The 19,069-nt window shown below is 46.5% G+C and overlaps 2 protein-coding genes across 3 annotated transcripts; one reads left to right on the forward strand and one right to left on the reverse strand.

The window, feature by feature from the left end:
• The first annotated feature begins 391 nt into the window (after nucleotides 1-391).
• On the forward strand, nucleotides 392-6,181 carry LOC143000990 (uncharacterized). 2 transcript variants are annotated; one of them, XM_076150520.1, is made up of 12 exons: nucleotides 392-1,048; nucleotides 1,664-1,803; nucleotides 1,915-2,090; nucleotides 2,276-2,436; nucleotides 2,950-3,090; nucleotides 3,188-3,309; nucleotides 3,541-3,712; nucleotides 3,904-4,049; nucleotides 4,783-4,907; nucleotides 5,020-5,146; nucleotides 5,334-5,467; nucleotides 5,949-6,181. In XM_076150520.1, the coding sequence occupies exons 1-12, from the start codon at nucleotides 573-575 to the stop codon at nucleotides 6,072-6,074; spliced, it is 2,046 nt and encodes a 681-aa protein (XP_076006635.1). In that variant the 5' UTR covers nucleotides 392-572; the 3' UTR covers nucleotides 6,075-6,181. The 2 variants fall into 2 exon arrangements, with proteins under 2 accessions (XP_076006635.1, XP_076006636.1); XM_076150521.1 differs by having other exon boundaries at nucleotides 3,544-3,712.
• Nucleotides 6,182-6,579: 398 nt separating this feature from the next.
• col28a1b (collagen, type XXVIII, alpha 1b) lies at nucleotides 6,580-19,006 on the reverse strand. Its single transcript, XM_076150519.1, has 34 exons — nucleotides 18,862-19,006; nucleotides 17,715-18,280; nucleotides 16,966-16,986; nucleotides 16,788-16,847; nucleotides 16,618-16,671; nucleotides 16,484-16,528; nucleotides 16,362-16,388; nucleotides 16,142-16,186; nucleotides 16,018-16,062; nucleotides 15,024-15,077; nucleotides 14,034-14,102; nucleotides 13,777-13,845; nucleotides 13,542-13,610; nucleotides 13,348-13,416; nucleotides 13,171-13,239; nucleotides 12,879-12,947; nucleotides 12,221-12,289; nucleotides 11,917-11,988; nucleotides 11,754-11,822; nucleotides 11,594-11,665; nucleotides 11,390-11,458; nucleotides 11,178-11,246; nucleotides 11,028-11,096; nucleotides 10,819-10,887; nucleotides 10,468-10,536; nucleotides 10,294-10,362; nucleotides 9,842-9,910; nucleotides 9,646-9,726; nucleotides 9,280-9,315; nucleotides 9,155-9,191; nucleotides 8,409-8,963; nucleotides 7,976-8,160; nucleotides 7,557-7,830; nucleotides 6,580-7,457 (listed from the first exon to the last, which is right to left on the reverse strand). The coding sequence occupies exons 1-34, from the start codon at nucleotides 19,004-19,006 to the stop codon at nucleotides 7,288-7,290; spliced, it is 3,579 nt and encodes a 1,192-aa protein (XP_076006634.1). The 3' UTR covers nucleotides 6,580-7,287.
• Nucleotides 19,007-19,069: the final 63 nt, after the last annotated feature.

Raw genomic sequence — 19,069 nt, forward strand, 5'->3', positions numbered from 1 at the left:
GAGTCGCTTAAGTGTTGAACTGATAATATCTAAACTATTTATTGCACGCCACCATTAAAAGCAACAGAATCATTGGGGACTAACTGTTGTGTACTGTTGTGTTGTCTCTTACATCCGGGGCACAGTCGTGACTCCTCGGTCGCAAAATTTGTAATGACATGACAGCCAATGGATCACAGGCTGGGGTCGAATCCTTCTCACTTACTGCTTAATCACGCGTACTTGACGTGATATCATACCTGAAGAACTCTGCGAGGTGTTCAACTCGGCCATATGAAAACTTAGCAACAGCGCCACCGTGGCCAAAAATATATTACACTGGTAGTGTTTTAGCGCTCAAGTAAGGAATGCACTTCGCGTTTTTTAAATACTCTTTCTGGTTTATGGGGGCTTCCGTAGATACTAGACAGCACGGCCCTCCTTCAAATCAAAAGTGTAGCAGGCTTCAGGTGATTGAAGTCTGTAGGCAGAGCGCAGCGGCAGCTTTCTGACTTCTTAGGTCGAAACAAACCTATACAAAGATATGTCTGTGCTCGAGTTTTGGTGTTTTTGACGAGTTTGCCGTCATTAACATGGCAGGGTTGCGTTCATGGTCTGCCTTGTTTTGGTTACTGGTTGCCGATGCTCATGTGACTGCAGCCTTGAGGACGCGGATGATCCTGAGTGGACCCGAGGCTGACTCTCAGTTGACCTCCACGCCATCTGCACTGCTTAATTACCTAGACAACACCGTGAGCGTCCGGCCCGGTAAGACCTCCAGCCCGGGACCGGAGCCGGGAGACCTCGCTGCTGCGTTCACTGTCCCAACTCTGGACGGGGAGTTCGTCTATGTGCCTGGAGCTCTGTCGGGACGCGGCTCTGTCATCATCCACGCCTTCACACACCAATCTGGGTTTCTAGAGAGCCTGTGGAGCTCGGAGGCGTCTCTCTCCAGTCTGCTGCGGGATCTACCGGACAGCGCTCAGGTTCTGTTCGTGTCCCTGGATGACTCTTCGGTCAGTGATGTTCTGTGGATGCGGAAGCAGCTGCAACGCGCCGCCGTGCACAGGTGAAGTGTTCAGTCCACCTGTGGAGCCAAAGCAAACAAGCTCCTATCCTGTCCGAATCCATCTAACATTTTAACCTTAGATAATTCAAAGAACACCTTGAAAAGTTTGCTGCATCTCAACAACAACATAATCGCAAACAAATGAAATCACACAAAAATTACTTCGTCACAATTACTGTCACCCTAACAATTTACAAGGAGTCACACAGTTCAGTATCACACCGTTTATGGGGAAATCTGGCTAAAATGATGCACTTGTTGTATTTTTGTAGTCTACAGAGAGAAAATACAAGAGAAGTCACACCACTGAGAAAGAGGAAGCTTGTCTCGTGTTTGAATCCAGCCATGTGTAGGAGGATGTCAAGTGTCAATCAATGTGCTGCAGTTTCCTTAAAGTGAATCCACTGTAACTGTATGCAGTCTGATGCTCGTCACTGATCAGAATAAAGGCCATGGTCAGCAAAGTCAGAGGTTGACCTGTTGCCTGAGCTTCTACTTTCTTTGTCAACTCACCTTGAATTTTTCTGTTCTATTTTGTTCATAACCAACGTTGGAGTTTGTGATCAAACTTCTTTAACAGCTTCCAAACCTTTGACATTTTGCTTTCCTCCACAGAGAGAAGGATGTTCTGTCCAGGCTGCACTTCTCCCCTCTTCCGGCCTTCGCTCTGGGCAACTGGATCCCCAATGTTCTGTACTCATGGGGCTGCACGGGACACAACTGTGGTCTTACACAGGCGGTTTTCACCTCCGGCGGTAAGAACCTGCAGCATCAAAGTCCTGATCCATTCTGCAGATCTGCTTATCAGAGACGTCGCTGCTGCTTGTGAACATCATAAAATGACGTTAAGACTTTTCCTCACACAGACTGGAAGATGCCAATTGTCATCAAGAGACTAGATGCCAGGTACGACTGGCTGGCTGCACACTGGGGTCAGAGATCGTATCGGCTGGTTGACGCAGGAGACGGGTGCAGCCCCGCCCCCTCGCTGGCCGGTGCCGTCGCCTGGGTGTCCGAGGGGAACTGCTCGTTCTTCACCAAGGTCTGTTGATGTTTGAAAAAGGGATTATGGGGAGTTAACTGTTCGCACCATGTTCATATTGACTGAAGAGGAGCTAGTCTTACTCCAAACCAATCCCCCCTACCAAAAGAAAATCATTCATTCATCTGTAAATGTATTTTTCTCTCTCACTCATCAGTGTCTTGTGTTGCTGTAACTCCCTCCAGGTTCAGATCTTGGCCAAATCCAACGCCTCCGGTGTCCTGGTCTACGCCCGCCCAGGTGACCCCATCCAGGATATGAACTGTGTCGGGGACGAGTGTTTGTCCCCGCTGGGCGTCCCCGCTGCCATGGTGCATCTGGAGGTTTCGGTAGCCCAGGCGCTCGGGTAAGAGCGGCTCTCAGGACGGATTAAAGGCTTCCTCGCCTCGATGCCTCACAGCTTTGTTTGTAGATTAAATGTTCCGTCTGAAGGTTGGAATAATCGTCTGTAAACACATAAATAACAGAGTACATGTTTGTGTAGCTTTCTTCTCAAGTCAACACCTTAAATAAATCTTTGTCTTATTTTTCTTGTTAATCTGGTTAATACTCATAACGGCTGTCAACATTGAGAACCGATTAATCGATCATCTTATTAATCGAGTAATCTGTGTTTGTGTTTGTTCTGTGTTCATCAGAGTCTTCTTATTATGAGAGGGACAAGAAGGAGAAATTAAAAAATCTCATTTCTAATCCCAATTTCTTTTACTGTGGGGTCTTACTGCCGAATAATCGATTGCACTTATAATCGATTAATCGTGACCGCCCCGTTAATCGTCGTCTTTCTTCGTAGCTGACTGCACATTAATAAAACACAACACATGGTGATTCATTATGGCCTGAATGTCTTTGTTTTCAGGCTTGATCAGCTGGTGAACGTGTCCTTCCAGAACACGCCGTCCCCAAACTTCTTCATCAGTATTGACCAACAGGGGAGGCTTGCTGAGATGGGCTGGTTCCTTTACCCCACCTTCATGTTCATCAACTGGCAGGCGCAGTGGTAAGAAGAAGAAGAAGAAAGGCTGGACTCTCTCTGTATCTCAAGCACGTGTACAGATGTTAAGTTGAGTTCTGATCTCCTTCCTCTCTCTCTCAAGGTTTGATTTCTACACGGATCTCCAGACTAAACTTCAAAGTCATGCCAAGGTTTTTTCCGTCTTTGATAAAGTCGTCATGCAGGGAGAGAAGGGAGCCGTGGCCACAGTGGAGCTGCCACTAGGTAACTTTAGGTCAAGACAAGTTTGATTTGCTCTGCCCAATGATGCATTCAATGTCTTAAAGGGCTTTACAGGCACAACAACAAGGAAAAGACAAAGATCAACATGTCAGGGAAGAAAAGGAAGAAATCGAAACAAACACGTCACGTTTCTCCCCAAAGAGTAAAACACTGCAGGATGAGGATCTTAGCCGTCCCCACAGCCTCTGACCCTGTTTTCAATGATGTCCTCAGCAGACGTGTTGGACTTCGACACCCTGGAGCTCGACCTATCGCTGTCGTGTCCAGGCAGCAGGGACTCGTCCTGCGCTCAGTGGGATCACACGGTGCAGCTGTTTGTCTGCTGCGATCCCTTCGGCTTGTACTGCAACATGGAGCTCGGCCGCTGGATCACCGCATTCCGCAGGTAAGAGGATCTCTGCCACAGATTCACTTCTTACTTATTAACTGTGAGTATCTGTCCATCCATGGAACCGGTCTGAGGACTCCCTGTCCACGTCCTGATCCACATCCTGAGGGATCCCAAGGTGTTCCATGTTCCACCATGTTCTCTTTGCTTGGAATATATATTTGTTTTTCTCTGTCTCACCTGGGCAGAGGTATTGGTCACTGGCTGACAGATGTGAGCCCCCTCGTGCCTCTGCTGGACAGCAGGAAATGCATCTTCAACATGAAGACGGTGGCGTGGGCGATGCCGTGGGTCGTCTCCCTCAATCTGAGGTTCAGCACCGCCAACCACACAGGTGAACCAGCAAACCTGCAAACCTGCAGCCACACTGGAGGTTTAAAATAAGAGACTTGACGGTTTGTAGGTCATGTTTGATTGATCGGTTGCAGATTTGTTGCAAATGTGTCGGAAATGTGTTTTCGCACTGTCGGCATGTTTCTTGTTCCTCTGAGCTCATTCAGGTCAGTCAGCATCACATACTGTTAATACAAACAAGCAGCTGGGATCAATCTGGAACATTCACTGTGACGACTCAGGCATCTTGATTTAGCAGCAAAAACAAACTGAAACACACATTTCTACCTTATCTGGCTCTGTTTGCTGCTCTGTGACAAACAAGTTGTGTATTCCCACTGCAGTTTTGGAATTGGCAAATTCTAAATTGGGATGAAAAGTTCTGACACCCACTGAGCCAACAGAGAGGGAGAGGGAGGGAGAGGGAGAGAGAGAACATTTCAGTCCATTTCCTCTGACTGGAGGATGACACAGAGCAGCGAGTGGGAACAAACCGTCCCTCTGTAAATACTTACGGAAAGATTCTCAGATATAAATCAGGTTTACTTACAGGAAGTCACATTCAGACACATGGGAACTAAATCACTGTCACATCAGCGCCTCTCTCTTGACAAAGCATGATGATTGGATTCTGTGAAGTCACATTTTTGCTGGTTTTAGCAATTTGTTCACATTGTTCCATGAAAAAACCTTACAAAGACTACAAGGACAAAAGTTGTCTTTTCCTGTCACAGTTAATCATGTGGAGAAGCTCCGCCCCTTCAGAGTGACACCATTGTACAGTGGGGGAACCTTTGACACAGACTACAACAACAAATACCAGCCGACCAAGTTCTCCGTCCCAGCTTCTGTTAAAAAGGTAACAGATCCAACGCTGAAGTGACCAGACAAAGATTCCCAAGGTTCCCTGAACATCTCAGCAGATGTTGTAGTTGTTATGTGTGTGTGTGTGTGTGTGTGTGTGTGTTTAGGTGGAGCTGTACGCCGTCATCACGGGACACGGCAGTGACGAAAACGGCTGTGGAGAATTCTGCGTCACTTCCCATCACTTCTTGATCAACCACATTCACAACAACACGCGTGTATTCGAATCTGCAGGTGAGGAAAATGATTAACTTCACTCTGTGTCAATAAATTATGATCCTATGAAGTTTGATTGTTGGTCATTTATCTATTTCAGTCATTATTATTCTTGTGCTCTGGTGTTTCTGTCATCTTTGTTCTCTGACTGCCGTCCGTCTCGTACTTCCTGTTTGGTTCTCATGTGGTGTTCCGGCCCCTTCAGGTTCGCCTCTGGGCTGTGCCGCGCTGGCCAAAGAGGGGGCGGTGCCTAACGAGCACGGCACCTGGCTGTACGGCCGGGGGGGCTGGTGCGACGGGCTGCAGGTCGACCCCTGGAGGACCGACATCACCACTCAGGTCTGTTCCTCCAGGACAAACCAGACAAATCACTTTAACAAGAAAGTATCCCTTTGTATCAGAACTAAACCTGGATTATCAGGACTGATTACACACTGATCCAAGGTAGGTCATTAAAGAGGCCATATGTAATTTGGATCAGTGTGTCTGATCCACACGCTGATCCATATCCAGGCTGAGGATGACTAAAATCAGTGGCGTACGAAGACATCCAGCATTAACTTCTACTGTCTGTGTGGCTAAAAGGTGAAAGGAGCAGATTTTTGTACTCAGCGGTGTTTGAATCTCTCTGCTGCCTGTAAAATAAGCACCACTCTCTTGTCGCCCTTCATCAGGCTGCACACCTGCATGTGCTCAATCTGCGCTAACGCTGGGCTGCTCCCTCAGGCTTCTGCTCCTCATAATAATGGGCTTTTCGTCAACTTGTCTGGTTAAATAAGGGCCCTCGAAGACAAACTGTCTCCTTCTGTTCCATTTTTAGTTGGACACGAGCGGCTATGAATCCAACACGGTCGTCTACTTCGGCTTGTATGACGGTCGGGATCCTAATCCGGCTCAGAAGCCCGGATACATCATCATGTCCTCCTTCCTCGTCTTCTTCAAATGACTCAAATCAACTCTGTAAGATTCTACACTTTGAATGCTTGTGTGATTTTGACACTGGATCTAAAAATCAAACAATTAAATTTCTATTTTCTTAATGGTTTCTTCTCACTGGCAGCCTGTTTCATTCTGTTGCATAAATGATGTAAGTGCACCGGCGGCTTTGACACTAATGTATCGCCTGCCAGGCTCATCCAGCTCGTCCAACCGTTTTCATTTCTCAAGACGTCCAGAAGTTAACAAGCTAAATAGGCGCTTTAATGCCTGAAGCTGAGGATAATGCATTGTTCTGACGACGGCGACTTCTCCTAATTACATGTAATTATGTCCAACTTGGAGGAGGTGGCACTTTCTGGCAATTCCCTCAGTAATGACTAATGTTCTCCACCGTCTTCGAGTTGATTCCTCTCCTGAAACCACTTCAACCGTCACATGATCTCCTCCTTACTCGCGTGCTTCTCTTTCCTGGTAAGATACTGTTCTAGTGTTTCCTTTCTTCAAGCCACCAATTTATCTGTCGCAGGAATCCTGTTAGTACCCCATCAGATCGTATAGCAGCGACAGAAACCCCTCTTTGCTTTGTCCATTTGATGTTTAATGACATTAATCAGTATTAAAACGTACAAAACATTACAAAAATAAAGTAAAAAATACATTATTATACAAAATGGTTAACGTCTCTGAACAGAAAGGTTAGTGGTTATTTTTATTTTGACCATAAATGCTCACCAGTGTGTAAGTAACATTCCAGAATAGAGGCTTTTGTTCTCTCGGGTTTCTGTTTTATCTACGCTGAAGTCCATCACCGTCTGTTTGGTTCCTCTCCCTGAAACGTTCTGACCTAAAGCTGAGCTCACACACAGGCTGAACTTTACTAAGGCTTATGTGTGACATTTTGTCCGATCAGCATCAACGAGACAAATCTGTTTGTAGTGGATTCTCTCTCATTATCAATCAACTGAGCGTAAAGACCTGGAATGTAAAATTCTAAGGCACAGAAAGTTTTTCAAATTTATAAATCAGGTTTGAACTCAGAGCAACATGTTTTATGAGGACACGGCACCCTGGCGCCTGTTTTAGACTTTTAGACATTGACTCAGACTTTAGACCCTGACTCAGGCTTTAGACCCGGACACAAGCTTTATATTCCGACGCAGGTTTTAGACCCTGACTCAGACTTTAGACCCTGACGCAGGTTTTAGACCCTGACTCAGACTTTAGACCCTGACGCAGGTTTCTCTGCAGCTCTTCTCAGTCTCAAACTGGTTGCTGTTTCCTATACAGCCTCCAAACCAGAACTGGGCACAGGAGTTGGCGATGTGGTCATAGTACCACTTCACCACATAGTCCCTGCAGGGTCCTGGATCCAAAACCTGTCCACAGCGTTCTGATGGGAGCGTAAGAAAACATTTATATATGTTATTATTATGAAATTAAAGTAATTCTGCATTATATAAGGTGAGTGAGAGTGATATGTGTGAGTAACCTGATGTGAAGGGTTCAGAGGGCAGCGCTGGAGGAGTCGGTGGGGGCACAGGTGGGTTGGTTGCCTGGGTGGGGGTTCTCGGCGTGGGGTGTGAGGGGGTTTTCATGGTCATGGTGTATATGGGGCCCTTCATCTCCACCTCTGGCAGGATCTCTGTGCTCGGTCTGAAGGGCTGCCTGTCGAAGAGAGGAACCCTCGGCGTGTCTGAGGTGCTTCTGTCATCTGTCGTGGGCCGATGCTGAATGATGTCAGGACGTGAACCTGGAGGACCCGGCTGTGATGGAGAGAACGGTTTTGTCTACGTTAACTTAAGCTGCAGAGCATTAACACTGCGGTTCTAGAGGAAATTAGGCAACATACTTATTCACCCCGCTGGACCTTTGAGGTAAAACCTGTGAACATGAAAAACGGTTTCTCACCACCATCTGAACTCTCCTGTGGTCTCCTGTGAACGTCGGCGTGTCCGTGTCGGTCCTGTGCGGGGGTTCCTGAACGTTACCGGAGATCTCTGTGAAACCTGGAGGCAGTTTGGAGCTCGGGATGGAGCTGAACAGGTTCCTGCCGTCGTTCTCACAGATGTGAGTCAGCAGTTTGCTCTCCAGAGCTGAAAGACGGGAAGACAAAACCTTAAATGTGTGTTTTATCCTGTATTTATGACCTGATTATGTTTGAGTAGGCTGAGTAACTTGGGATAAATGCTTTGCTTGAAAATAAAGCCATTAATTTCTTGCTTTGTTTTAAAATGTTGAATTGCTATCACTTGAAACTCTTCCTCAAACCCTAACATTGTTTTCTGATTGGCTTGCGGTGCAGAACAACATCAAATATATCTGTTGGTTTAAAAATACTCACTTGCGAGCGTTTTGAAGTCATCAATCATGTATGTGTGTTCATCGGGGCTGTCTGAGGCCATGAGGTTGAGCTCCTTCTTGAAGTCCTCATATAGTGAGTCGCTCTGATTCACCACTCCGATCACAAACCGCTCTATGTTGCTCTCTTGCGCCTCTTTCACTGCATTCTCCAGGCTGACCGAGTCCCTCTTATCCGCCTCCCCATCCGTGATGATGATGGCGACCTTCTTCACGCCTACCCGCGCCGCCTTGAACACCTGGTTGGCCTTTTGGATGGCGCTGCCCGTGAATGTGCCCTCGCCCATGTAGATCATGGAGCGCACCGCCGTCTTGATCTGGTCCCGGGTGGCTTCTTGACTGAGGCTGACCACCACCATGTTGATGTGGCTGTACAGGACCACGCCCACCCGCGTGGTCTCCCGGCTCACCGAGGCTCGGTCGATGAGGGCGTTCACGAAGTCCTTGATCAGGTTGTAGTTGTCGGGGCCGACGCTCTCTGAGCTGTCGATCACAAAGACGAGCTCCAGGGGCGTTTGGCGGCACGTCACGCCACAGCCTGGCGAGAAAGACAGAGAGCTGAAGTGCTGTCGGGACTTAATTGGGGGATGAATCTCTTTGTGCCTCATCGTTTTTAAATTTGGACATCAATGGGGTATGGCCTTTCCTCATTTCTAATCTAAACCCAGCACCGGGTCCGAACTCTTCCTCATCATTATCAATACAGATGATTAATAACCGATCACTTACTGCATATGGATCTCACTATTTTGATGATTTCTTCCCTCTGTGAAAGACAGCATGTGTCATATTTTAGAACAGGTTGTGGTTCAGCGTTGGTTCTATATTTGAGTTTAGAGACGTGTTGGTCTTACTGTCAGTCCAGGCTCCCCTTTCTGTCCGGCTCTGCCCTGTGAGTCACAACACATTATTATTGATCAGGACTCCAGATTTACACCACAACACTTCATCACACAGTCAGATTGAGGTGAGTAGGTGGCTAACATACATGCACTTTTACATTCACATGTTTCTTATCTTTCCTTCAGTTGTGGCTCATGTTTTAAATATTTAACATAGAAATAAAGACTAAAGAAAACGTAGATATGTAAATTTACGAAAAAATACTGCCACAGATCCAAAGTGGTGGCTCCCGCTCTGACATCATCTATGTGTCAATCAGCCAGGGAAATTAGCAATCAATTAAAAAGAGGAATGTTTCAGTAGGTAGAATTCCGTACCAGCAGCCCGGCAGCTCCGAGCTCTCCAGCTTCTCCTCTGTCTCCCCTTTTGCCCTTTTCTCCTCTGAACCCTCGATCTCCCTACAAGAGGAAAGCAGTAGGTAGCATGACTCACATAGTGGGGATGGCATATTAAAGGCTCATGCCATCTCGGGTGTATTCCATGATAATGTGGTGTGGTTCTCCACAGTCTTACCTTGTCTCCCTGTAGGCCGTGTCCAGGTGGGCCTCTGGGTCCAGGGATGCCCTGAAATCCAGGCTCCCCCTGTAAACATGGAGCACAGGAATAAGGCCTGCTGTGTTTCATGGTAGTGGAATTTCTGGAACCATAATTATTTAAATAATTCTATAATAAATCATCAATGTTGTAGAGATTCAGTTTTTTGTGGAAGGGAAGAAATTCTCAAATTAATCTAAAAAAAAACCAACATGGATTTGAAACAGAAGAATCAGCTGGCAGAACGCTGCTGGGTTGGTTATTGTCAGTGACTCAGGCTGCAGCTGCTGTTTGTGCTGCTGCTGCTGCTGCTGCTGCTTCCTGCCACTAAACCAAGAAATCGACGTGTCCAATCATAATCCTTCGTGCTGCCTCCTTTGCGGACACGACTGCCGCTCATGTGCAGTGTAAGGGGCAGGTGACAGTGTTACCTTTTGTCCTTGAATGCCCTCTCCAGGTGAACCCTGTGGACCTGGTAGTCCCATCTGACCGCCTGAACCCTGCAGGGTGGAAAAGTACATCGATCTATCTGCAGGTCGACTTCAATCACAGCGTTTAAAATGTAACATAATAACAAAGATGTCAGTGTAATTGGTGCAGATTACCTTCGGACCAATCAGAGCGAGGCCAGGTGGTCCAACAGGTCCAGGAACTCCAGGCAAACCTCGGTCTCCCTTAACAGATAATGACATAAACAAACAAATAAAGAGTAAATCACCACCACAAACATCTAATCTACCCTGAGGGCCCCTGAGCATCATGGGAGCCCCACGCAGCTGCTAATGTGGCTTCATATGCCAGGTCAACACCCTTATGGTGAGGAGTGCAGCTGTAAAAGAGCGTCACCTAGTGGATGACTGCAGAATTATAAGTGGAGGTAGTAATGTGTGTGTGTGTCCATATGCAGCTTAATCAAACAAACTACACCAGAGATCATAATGATGATATTTCCCTACATTTGGTCCAGGCAACCCGATGCCGTCTTGTCCAGGCTCTCCTGACAGTCCTGAAGGTCCTGGAAGTCCCTGGGGTGCAGCATGAGAAAGGACACGTCAGGTGAGATTACAAGTCACAAGTCACAGGTCGAGGTAATTCAGCCCAAAAGTTCAAGTTGAGTCTAAGTCATGTGACTGGAGGCCACTCCCATCATTCATTGTGTACTCACAGGAAGGCCAGGAACTCCGTCTCCTTGCAGTCCGGGCGACCCCGTGTGACCCAGTGACCCTCTGTCACCCTTCAAACCAGAACAAACGCTGTCAGAAATGATATTTGGCAGAATCAAAGGAGACTGAAGCTGAGAAGGTTCTGCACTCACCTTGGGTCCAGGCAACCCAGCCCCCGGCTCACCCATAGCTCCAGCTGGGCCATGAGGACCTGGATCTCCCTGATGAAACCACAACCAGAGGCAGCAGGTGAGAGGTACTGAACTCCAGTATTATACAGGGAGTAATGCCACCATGTGTCCTCCTATATAACTAATTGTATTTATAACATAAATGTAGATGAGTTCTTCCCTCCCCTCCTCACCTTGGCCCCAGGTAAGCCCCGCCCAAGTGGTCCAACATTACCCGGTGGTCCAAGTATCCCAGGCTCCCCCTGGAAGAGGAAACATTTCAAATGGAAAAATCAATGAATTTATAACCGTGTAAAGTGTTTTACTTTGAATCGGCCTCTGTTAGATCCAGAGATGAAGTGATCTGTTCTGCTGGTCTATCAGGTAACTGTGCACACCTTGGTCCCCACTGGCCCAACAGGTCCGACGGCCCCTGACTGCCCTCTGGGCCCGCGGTCCCCCCGGTCTCCCTGACAAACACACACAAAAAACTCCAAATCATCTTCATGAAGTCTTGACCGTCTCCACATGACGTGACACCAAGCCTGAGATCCGTACCTTCTCCCCAGGGGCTCCTTTCCCAGGAGTCCCATCAAATCCTCTGGGCCCTGGTATGCCGAGATCTCCCTGTTTCCATGTGAGAATGGTTAATTAATTAGAAATGAATGAATAAGATGATAATAAGTTATAAGTGAGGTCAGTTTGTAAAAGACGACTTCACCTTGTGCCCCGGAGCTCCGTCCTCTCCTGGGACTCCTGGCATCCCTGAAAACCCCTCGGCCCCTGGTGCACCCTGAGGTCACAGGAGCATCAGTAATACAGTATGTCATGACAACAAGAGTGAGTTTAGGTTATGTTTAAGCTGTTTATTTGGATGTTTCCTATCACCGTTGTATGATGGTTACACAGACGTATGAGGGTTCACCATGATGATCCATGCAGCCTGTAATGTCCTGTGATGTGTTGTTGCTCGCTCTATTCTTTGTGTTTATTTAGTAACTCTGGCAGTGCAGCAGCTCACTTACTTTAGGACCTGGTACTCCGACTCCTCTCTCCCCCGGCACTCCAGGCTCACCTGCCACTCCCTGATTTCCCTAAACACAACACAGAGCAATTCTCAATATGAATACGTCGCCTGACTTTGTAAGCTGTAAAGTACTCAGCATGTGAGGGACTGTTCAGGAGAGATCTAGACAGGAAGCCTCTCCTGCACTAAGATGATCAGCTCACGATTAAATGTCCAAGAGGAGAAAGAAGTATTTTTATTTTATTGAACAGATATTGACTGGAAAGTAAAAACAGAACATTCTTTCTATGGAAATTCTCAGAAATGACTCAAACAGAATGGAAAATGATCAATTAGGAATACCAACTGAAAACTGTAACAGTTAATTATGACCCTATTTTCATCAGTGATGTGTCGAGAAATAAAAAATCTATCTGTTTACTTGTTTGCTAAATATATCTGCAGTGAAACGAAGCCTAAGTGAACGTGACGCGGCTCTGAGATCGACCCAGAGCCGCGTCTCTGCCTGACTGACAGCCGACTGCATTTCTACAGCAAATTATGCAGAACCCATTTAGAGCCTAATCAGCTGGAGGATCAGCTGCTTCATCAATCTACGCCAGTCACCATTAGCAGCTCCTGATGTTCTGAGGCAAACACCGTCGCTTCTGTCTCACCTTAGCTCCTGATATCCCTAAACCTGGAGCTCCTCTGGGTCCTGCAGCTCCAAGTGGGCCTTGTTCACCCTGAGTGGAAGGAAAAATCAATTTTTATAATGGAATCAAGTGAGCAGGTGGGAAACAGTGGAAACTTTCAGAAAGGTCAAATTGACCTTAAATGTTCTTTTTTAACAGGTGGCAGACGGTGAAAATTAATTTTGACAATAATTGTATTTTCTTGCAGCTGTAAGTTTCCACCATAAACAATCCTCGGACCCTGACAGTCTGACATGAGCTAATCCACTTTTACCTTTTCACCCTGAGGTCCCACACCAGATGCACCGACTAGACCTGGTAACCCTGGCAACCCGTGACTTCCCTGAGGGAAAGATTGTTGTTTAATATGACAAACTAAATAATCGATGACTGAACAGCTGAGCCGAGTCTATAAGCTGAGGACAGTCTGATCGATGACTGAGCTGATTACCTTGTCACCTTTGAGTCCAGAGCCTGGTGGCCCTCTGCTGCCCCTCGGGCCGTCATATCCACGCTCACCCTGAAACACAACAGGCACATCTATCAAACTACTAAATAGGAAGGTAAATAGGTAGGAAGGAATTAGAATTTAAAAGTTTGACATTGTTTCCTAAACTGCAGGTGTACTGTCAACGTGTTGCCCACCTTTGGCCCTAGAAGCCCCTCCCCAGGTAGTCCAGGGGTTCCATGTGCTCCAAGTGGTCCAGGTGGACCCTACAACAAAGCAATGTCACAGGATGAGAAGGTAAATCCACACACTCAGCAACCTCACAGCTCTAAACAGCAGCAGGAGGTCAAATATTTCGATTTTCCATTTGCTTCACTAAAAGTAATCAACTGTGTACCAGATGTTGGTCTTAAACTTGATCTCCATACTCACAGGCACTCCTGGGTCTCCAATCCCTGGTGGACCTATTGGCCCTGCTCTTCCTGGAATTCCCTTTTCACCCTGTGAGCATCAGTCCAAAAGTTTTCCAGTCGTCACAACAAATGAATTGTCAGACATACTTATGTCTACATCTTCATTTTCTAAAGTGTTAACACCATGATTAGGTTCTGAATTGGGTCAGAGAGTAAATGAGAGTATAGTGAGATGGATCTGTAGAGGATGTGATCATGGACATGTTGCTGGATCACCTTGGATCCTGGGAATCCAATACCGATGTCTCCTGTTGGTCCAGGAACACCGGCAGCTCCTCGGTCTCCCTGTCACAGAAGTTCAGAAGGGGTGAGTGATGGCAAGTCAACAGCAAACGGGAATCAATCTATTGAATTATCCTTAAGTTCCAATGTACGCGTGATTCTACAGGTAATGTGGCGAGAAAGGACATCAAATGAGGAAACAATGCCAACGAGAAGACGATAGCACATCAAGGTTGGTAATGATGGGAAGGAAATGGAGTTGGACCAAGATGAGGAAACACTGACAAAGACGTGAAGAAGAACAGCAGAGATGGAACCAGAGAGAGCAGACTTGTGTTGGGCGACGGCACAAAGGAGAGCGAGGCACAGATGGTGTTGCAGACGCACTGTGGAGTCCTTATGTGGCACCAACGGCACTAACAGCACTGACGACCAACCTTTCATAGCCTTCTCCAGATAAAGAGCAGTACTTTGTGCCTGTCTGGAGAACTTGCTCTCCATTAACATCTGGACCTTTTCTGAATGTCTTCTGGTTCCCTCCTCATTCCATGTGGATAAAGCCGTCTTTGTTAAAAGCTGTGGGACGCGTCTATAGCGATGGAGGGACCGGCGTTATGGTCTCCATGGACACATTTTAAAGGTCATTTCATGTTGCAGTTCCTGCAGCTCTACAATACAGATGCTGTACACTGCAGTTTGTTCCATGTGGGAAAGTGTCTGGGAAACACTGAGACAACAACATGCCCTCAATGAAACATCTACAATTTGTGAGGGAACGTTGGGAATGGGTCGGGACACCCTGGGCTCGCTTGGATCCGTGCCTGATTCTCCCTCTTTATTGTGCCACTAGCTATAGATTGAATTTGCTGTTTTATTTCCTAGAACATATCTTGGAAACTGTGACAAACTGTTGTGTACCTGCAGAAACAGAGGTTCGATTGTTTCACATGGATGTAAAATCTCAAATATAGGTAGAAAACATACTTTAGGTCCTGATGGGCCCTCAGCACCGCCGTCTCCTGGCGGTCCTGTGAAACCCTGAAACACAAACGTAAAGCTCCGTATAAGCCCTCAGTTCTATAGACGCTTTCATCACATACATAACATTACTGTAACTTTCAACCTAATGAATCAAACGGTGGAGATCAAAAGGTGAAGCCTCCTGAATCTGATCTGCAGGTCAAAACCAAAACCAAACAGAGTCAAAATCAACATTGGCTGCTTTCATGTGGTGGGATTCTCAGACGGTCAGACTGACACTGAGCCGGAGCGCCGGGCGGCCAGGTCACTGCGCTAATCCCGCCGCACAAAACGTCTCTTCCAGCTAAAGAATAATATCCTGCAAGCCTGGATTCACTGCTTTGGTGAACCACACTGATATCGGGATTAGACATAATCCAATATTCACATTCCATGAGTGCAGAGACGGAAGGAAGACCAAATCCACTTCCATGTTTCATCCTGAGGAGGGAACAGACTGCCTGATGTCTGCATGTGGGGACGGATTACATGATGTTTACCATCAATTGATTAAAAACGTAATTAAACAAAGCTCAACTTCACACCTTAATGCATTTAAAGTGTTTGTTACAACTGTTTAGTACTTTTAAAGATCCGACAGCCCATAATAAATATAAAAGTAATCTGCACTGTAACAAACCACTGCAGGCTCAACAGGATCCACGATCACAGCCATTATTTATTTATGTTTCTATAACAACTTAATTGTTAAATCAGACTCCAATCATGATAAAATATTCAAATAATGAGATTGAATTCCCATCATCTGACTGTTTAAAGGTTAGGGAGTTAATTTGAATCCAACATTAATTACTTTCAGTCAGTCCTCAGGGCGTGGCTGATTATTATATTTTTTCCATTTACCTTATTACATTTTAAACAACACATTTGACTCTGGCTGCCATGATTCATAATCATTATAATAGAATTTTAAAAAGGCATCCAGCCCCTACTATACCTGTTCTCCTCTCATTCCTCGCAGGCCTGGAGGTCCCTCTGGGCCCTTCAAGATGACACTTCAGTCATTACCAAGATATATTCTGCCATATTTATTCATTTCAAGTAATTAATATTCAACATACGCTGTCGCCCTTTTCACCGGGAGCTCCACAGTCTCCTCGCTCCCCCTAAGAGAGCGCGCGCACGCACGCACGCACACACGCGCACACACACACACACACACACACACACACACACACACACACACACACACACACACACACACACACACACACTCAGGATTAGATCAGCTGAGGCGACAACAGGTAATAGGTATGAAGAGAAGCCCTTGTTCACTCTCACCTTGCTTCCTTTAAACCCATGACGACCCTGTGAAAAGGTGACACGGTGTTGAAAAATCAGTGTTTGATCCCGTTAGCAGCCAGTTACCTTGAAACATTTAGAAAGTGGTGCAGACGTTTTACCTCCAGACCGTCACTTCCTGGCCGACCGTTCTGGCCCCCTTCCCCCTTACAGAGTCAGACAGATGAAGATGGATCAAACCAGAGAGTCAAACATTACAAACAGGCTCCTTTAGTCTCTTTATGTTATGACTCACCTTTGCTCCCTTTAGTCCTGGTGCTCCTCTGTGGCCTGAGTCTCCTTTTCTACCCTGGAATCAGTATTATGATATATATTACAGCCATCATAGTCATGTGACTCCTCCTACATTTGTATTATTAATGACATTTATTAAGTGTTGTCATGGTAAATGTGGTCCAAACTCACTGCACTTCCTGGTGATCCCTTCTCTCCTCTCTCACAAAAACACACTTGGGCCTGGGGACACTGAACAAAGTGAAACAAGACAATAAGCTCATAAGGTCATAAGGTCATTAGGTCATTATTTACACTAATGTGAAATGAATCTGTGAATTAGAATTCTGAATGACATCCAAACACACACCTGTTCAGATGCAACTGCAGCCTGTATGCAAGACAACAGCAGACAAATCATTAGTACAGGTTCTTGTTTTCCAGTGGATCAATATTTCAGTTCATGCAGTTCAGCTTCAGCTTCATTACTAAGACTAAGTCACCTAAAGGGGATTTATTCAGATGCACAGTGTCTTTGTATGTAAACAAGGAACTCTGCGGGTTTCAGGGAAGCAGAAGGAGCAACGACTCTGCTGACCTCCGCTAGACATTGTGTGTGTGTGTGTGTGTCTGTGTGGAAAAAGCAGTGCAGAGGGCAAAGAGCCTTCACACAGACGCAGCTCTGTCACTGAGGGCTGAACCCACAGCGAGGCCAAACGCTGCAGGGACACAACAACACACTGCTGTGTGTCCGGCTGCTGTGTGTAAATTAAGACTCACTCAGAGCATTAAGGACATTTCCATGCAACATTTCATCTATGTCCCTCATTTGCTTCAACTTCAAATACACACAAAGGTGATAATCTACAATGGAGTGATTGGCTGCGAAGGACAGACTGAGGCTCTCTGCACACGCATGAGTGTTCTTAAGTCTAAGAAAGAGTTAAGAACACTGTGAGTGAGAATGAGATAAACAACATGCATAGAAAGTGTTTGTAGCTTCAGACTGATAATGGTATGTGAGGACACTGCTGACCTGAAGCACTCTAGTTAAACACTAAAGTGCTTCAGGTCAGCAGTGTCCAGTGAGGTCGTTCTACCTGAGCTCCTCTGACTCACCATCTCCTTCAGAAGCTTCTCTTGAAGTTGTGAATCATCAAGACTGTGGACAAACTGCTGAGCCGGTGTGCTGGCGACGGCTCTGAGTTTGGCCAAGTTCTGAGTCTGCTTAGCCGTGCCTGATAATCCTATAGTGAAGAACTTTACTCCTTGATCTTTGGCCTCTGCCGCTGCTGCGACCACGTCGGGGTTTCGTGGATGGTCCACGCCGTCCGTCATCAGCACCGCCACCCTGACGCTGTCCGCCGGCGTCTCGTGCACCAGCAGCAGCGTGGCGTTGGTGATGGCGTAGGTGGTGTAGGTGCCGTGGCCGATGTAGTTCATGGTGCTGACCGCGGCGTGGAAGGGATCCAGGTCTTTCCACGCCGAGAATCTGTGCTCGATGGACACAGAGCTGCTGTACTGAAGCGCCGCCATACGTACCTTCAGCGCCCAGCCGGTGAGTTGGAGCATGGAGAGGCGCGTGCTGAAACTCAACACGAAGGCCTTCTGCTTCTCAAACAGGACCGTCTTGGCGCTCTCTGAGCTGTCCAGGATGAAAGCCACTTGCAGTGAACACGGCAGATCTGCTGTAGAAGAACATCAGAGATCAAATGAAGACTTTAGATGCTGTGCAGAAAGATACAGGGCATGATTGATGAGTGGTGTTAGGATGCTTTAATCAAATATGTTCATGTGTATAAGGTGTCCACAACCCGTAATGATTCAAATTGCCTTACCAGTATCTTATCTAAGTCCATTGTAAGATTCTCTAACTCTATGTCTTATGTTCTTATGAGGAGGTCAAACCGTCTTTAAGAGCATTTTGAGCACAAGAGTGATTTTGTAAAATGTAAGGAGACAAACAGCATCACTAAGTCCTCAGGCATGCTGAGGACACACAGACCTTGATATGATTTAATGACTTGGACTGCGTCTCAGGTTTGAGCAGGGCCCTTCATTGTTCCTGTAAACCTCAGAAGTAAACCAGTGTGTTTCTTCATTACTGTAGACGTAACCAGACAGATTCTTCTCTATTCGTTACAATCGTTCCCATTCTAGACTTTCCTTTTGAATGTAATGTAAGTATCTGATCCTCCCACCTGCAGAGCTCAATCTGTGACACTCACAACCCGCTCACATGTGGATACCTCATATAAGGAATTACCATTTTCTCCATCTTCCTGCGAGCTGTAGTTCCTGAACTCGATCTTTTTTCTCCTCTGGCCGGCGGCCTGGTGTGTGAGAGCCAGCAGCAGGACGCAGAGCACCAGTACGCCTCCTTTTCTCACGTTTCCCTCCAACATTTCCATCCTAGCTGAGAAAACTGATTCATATTTTGTACAGCAAAACATCAGTAAGAGCTTCAGCACATA

This window comes from Genypterus blacodes, unplaced genomic scaffold, assembly GCF_046128005.1.
Source record: "Genypterus blacodes isolate CSIRO-AG114 ecotype Tasmania unplaced genomic scaffold, CSIRO-AGI_Gbla_v1 ptg000052l_1, whole genome shotgun sequence".
Classification (NCBI taxonomy): Eukaryota; Metazoa; Chordata; class Actinopteri; order Ophidiiformes; family Ophidiidae; genus Genypterus; species Genypterus blacodes.

Coding starts and splice junctions, on each gene's coding strand:
- LOC143000990 (XM_076150520.1), top strand. CDS start 573: ATGGCAGGGTTGCGTTCATGGTCTGCCTTGTTTTGGTTACTGGTTGCC. Junction 1,804..1,914: donor GGCGGTTTTCACCTCCGGCG/GTAAGAACCTGC, acceptor TTCCTCACACAG/ACTGGAAGATGCCAATTGTC. Junction 2,091..2,275: donor ACTGCTCGTTCTTCACCAAG/GTCTGTTGATGT, acceptor AACTCCCTCCAG/GTTCAGATCTTGGCCAAATC.
- col28a1b (XM_076150519.1), bottom strand. CDS start 19,006: ATGGAAATGTTGGAGGGAAACGTGAGAAAAGGAGGCGTACTGGTGCTC. Junction 13,240..13,347: donor CTGGACTCAAAGGTGACAAG/GTAATCAGCTCA, acceptor TCTTTCCCTCAG/GGAAGTCACGGGTTGCCAGG. Junction 9,192..9,279: donor AAGGGGAGCCTGGACTGACA/GTAAGACCAACA, acceptor TGTCTTTCACAG/AGGGAAGAAATCATCAAAAT.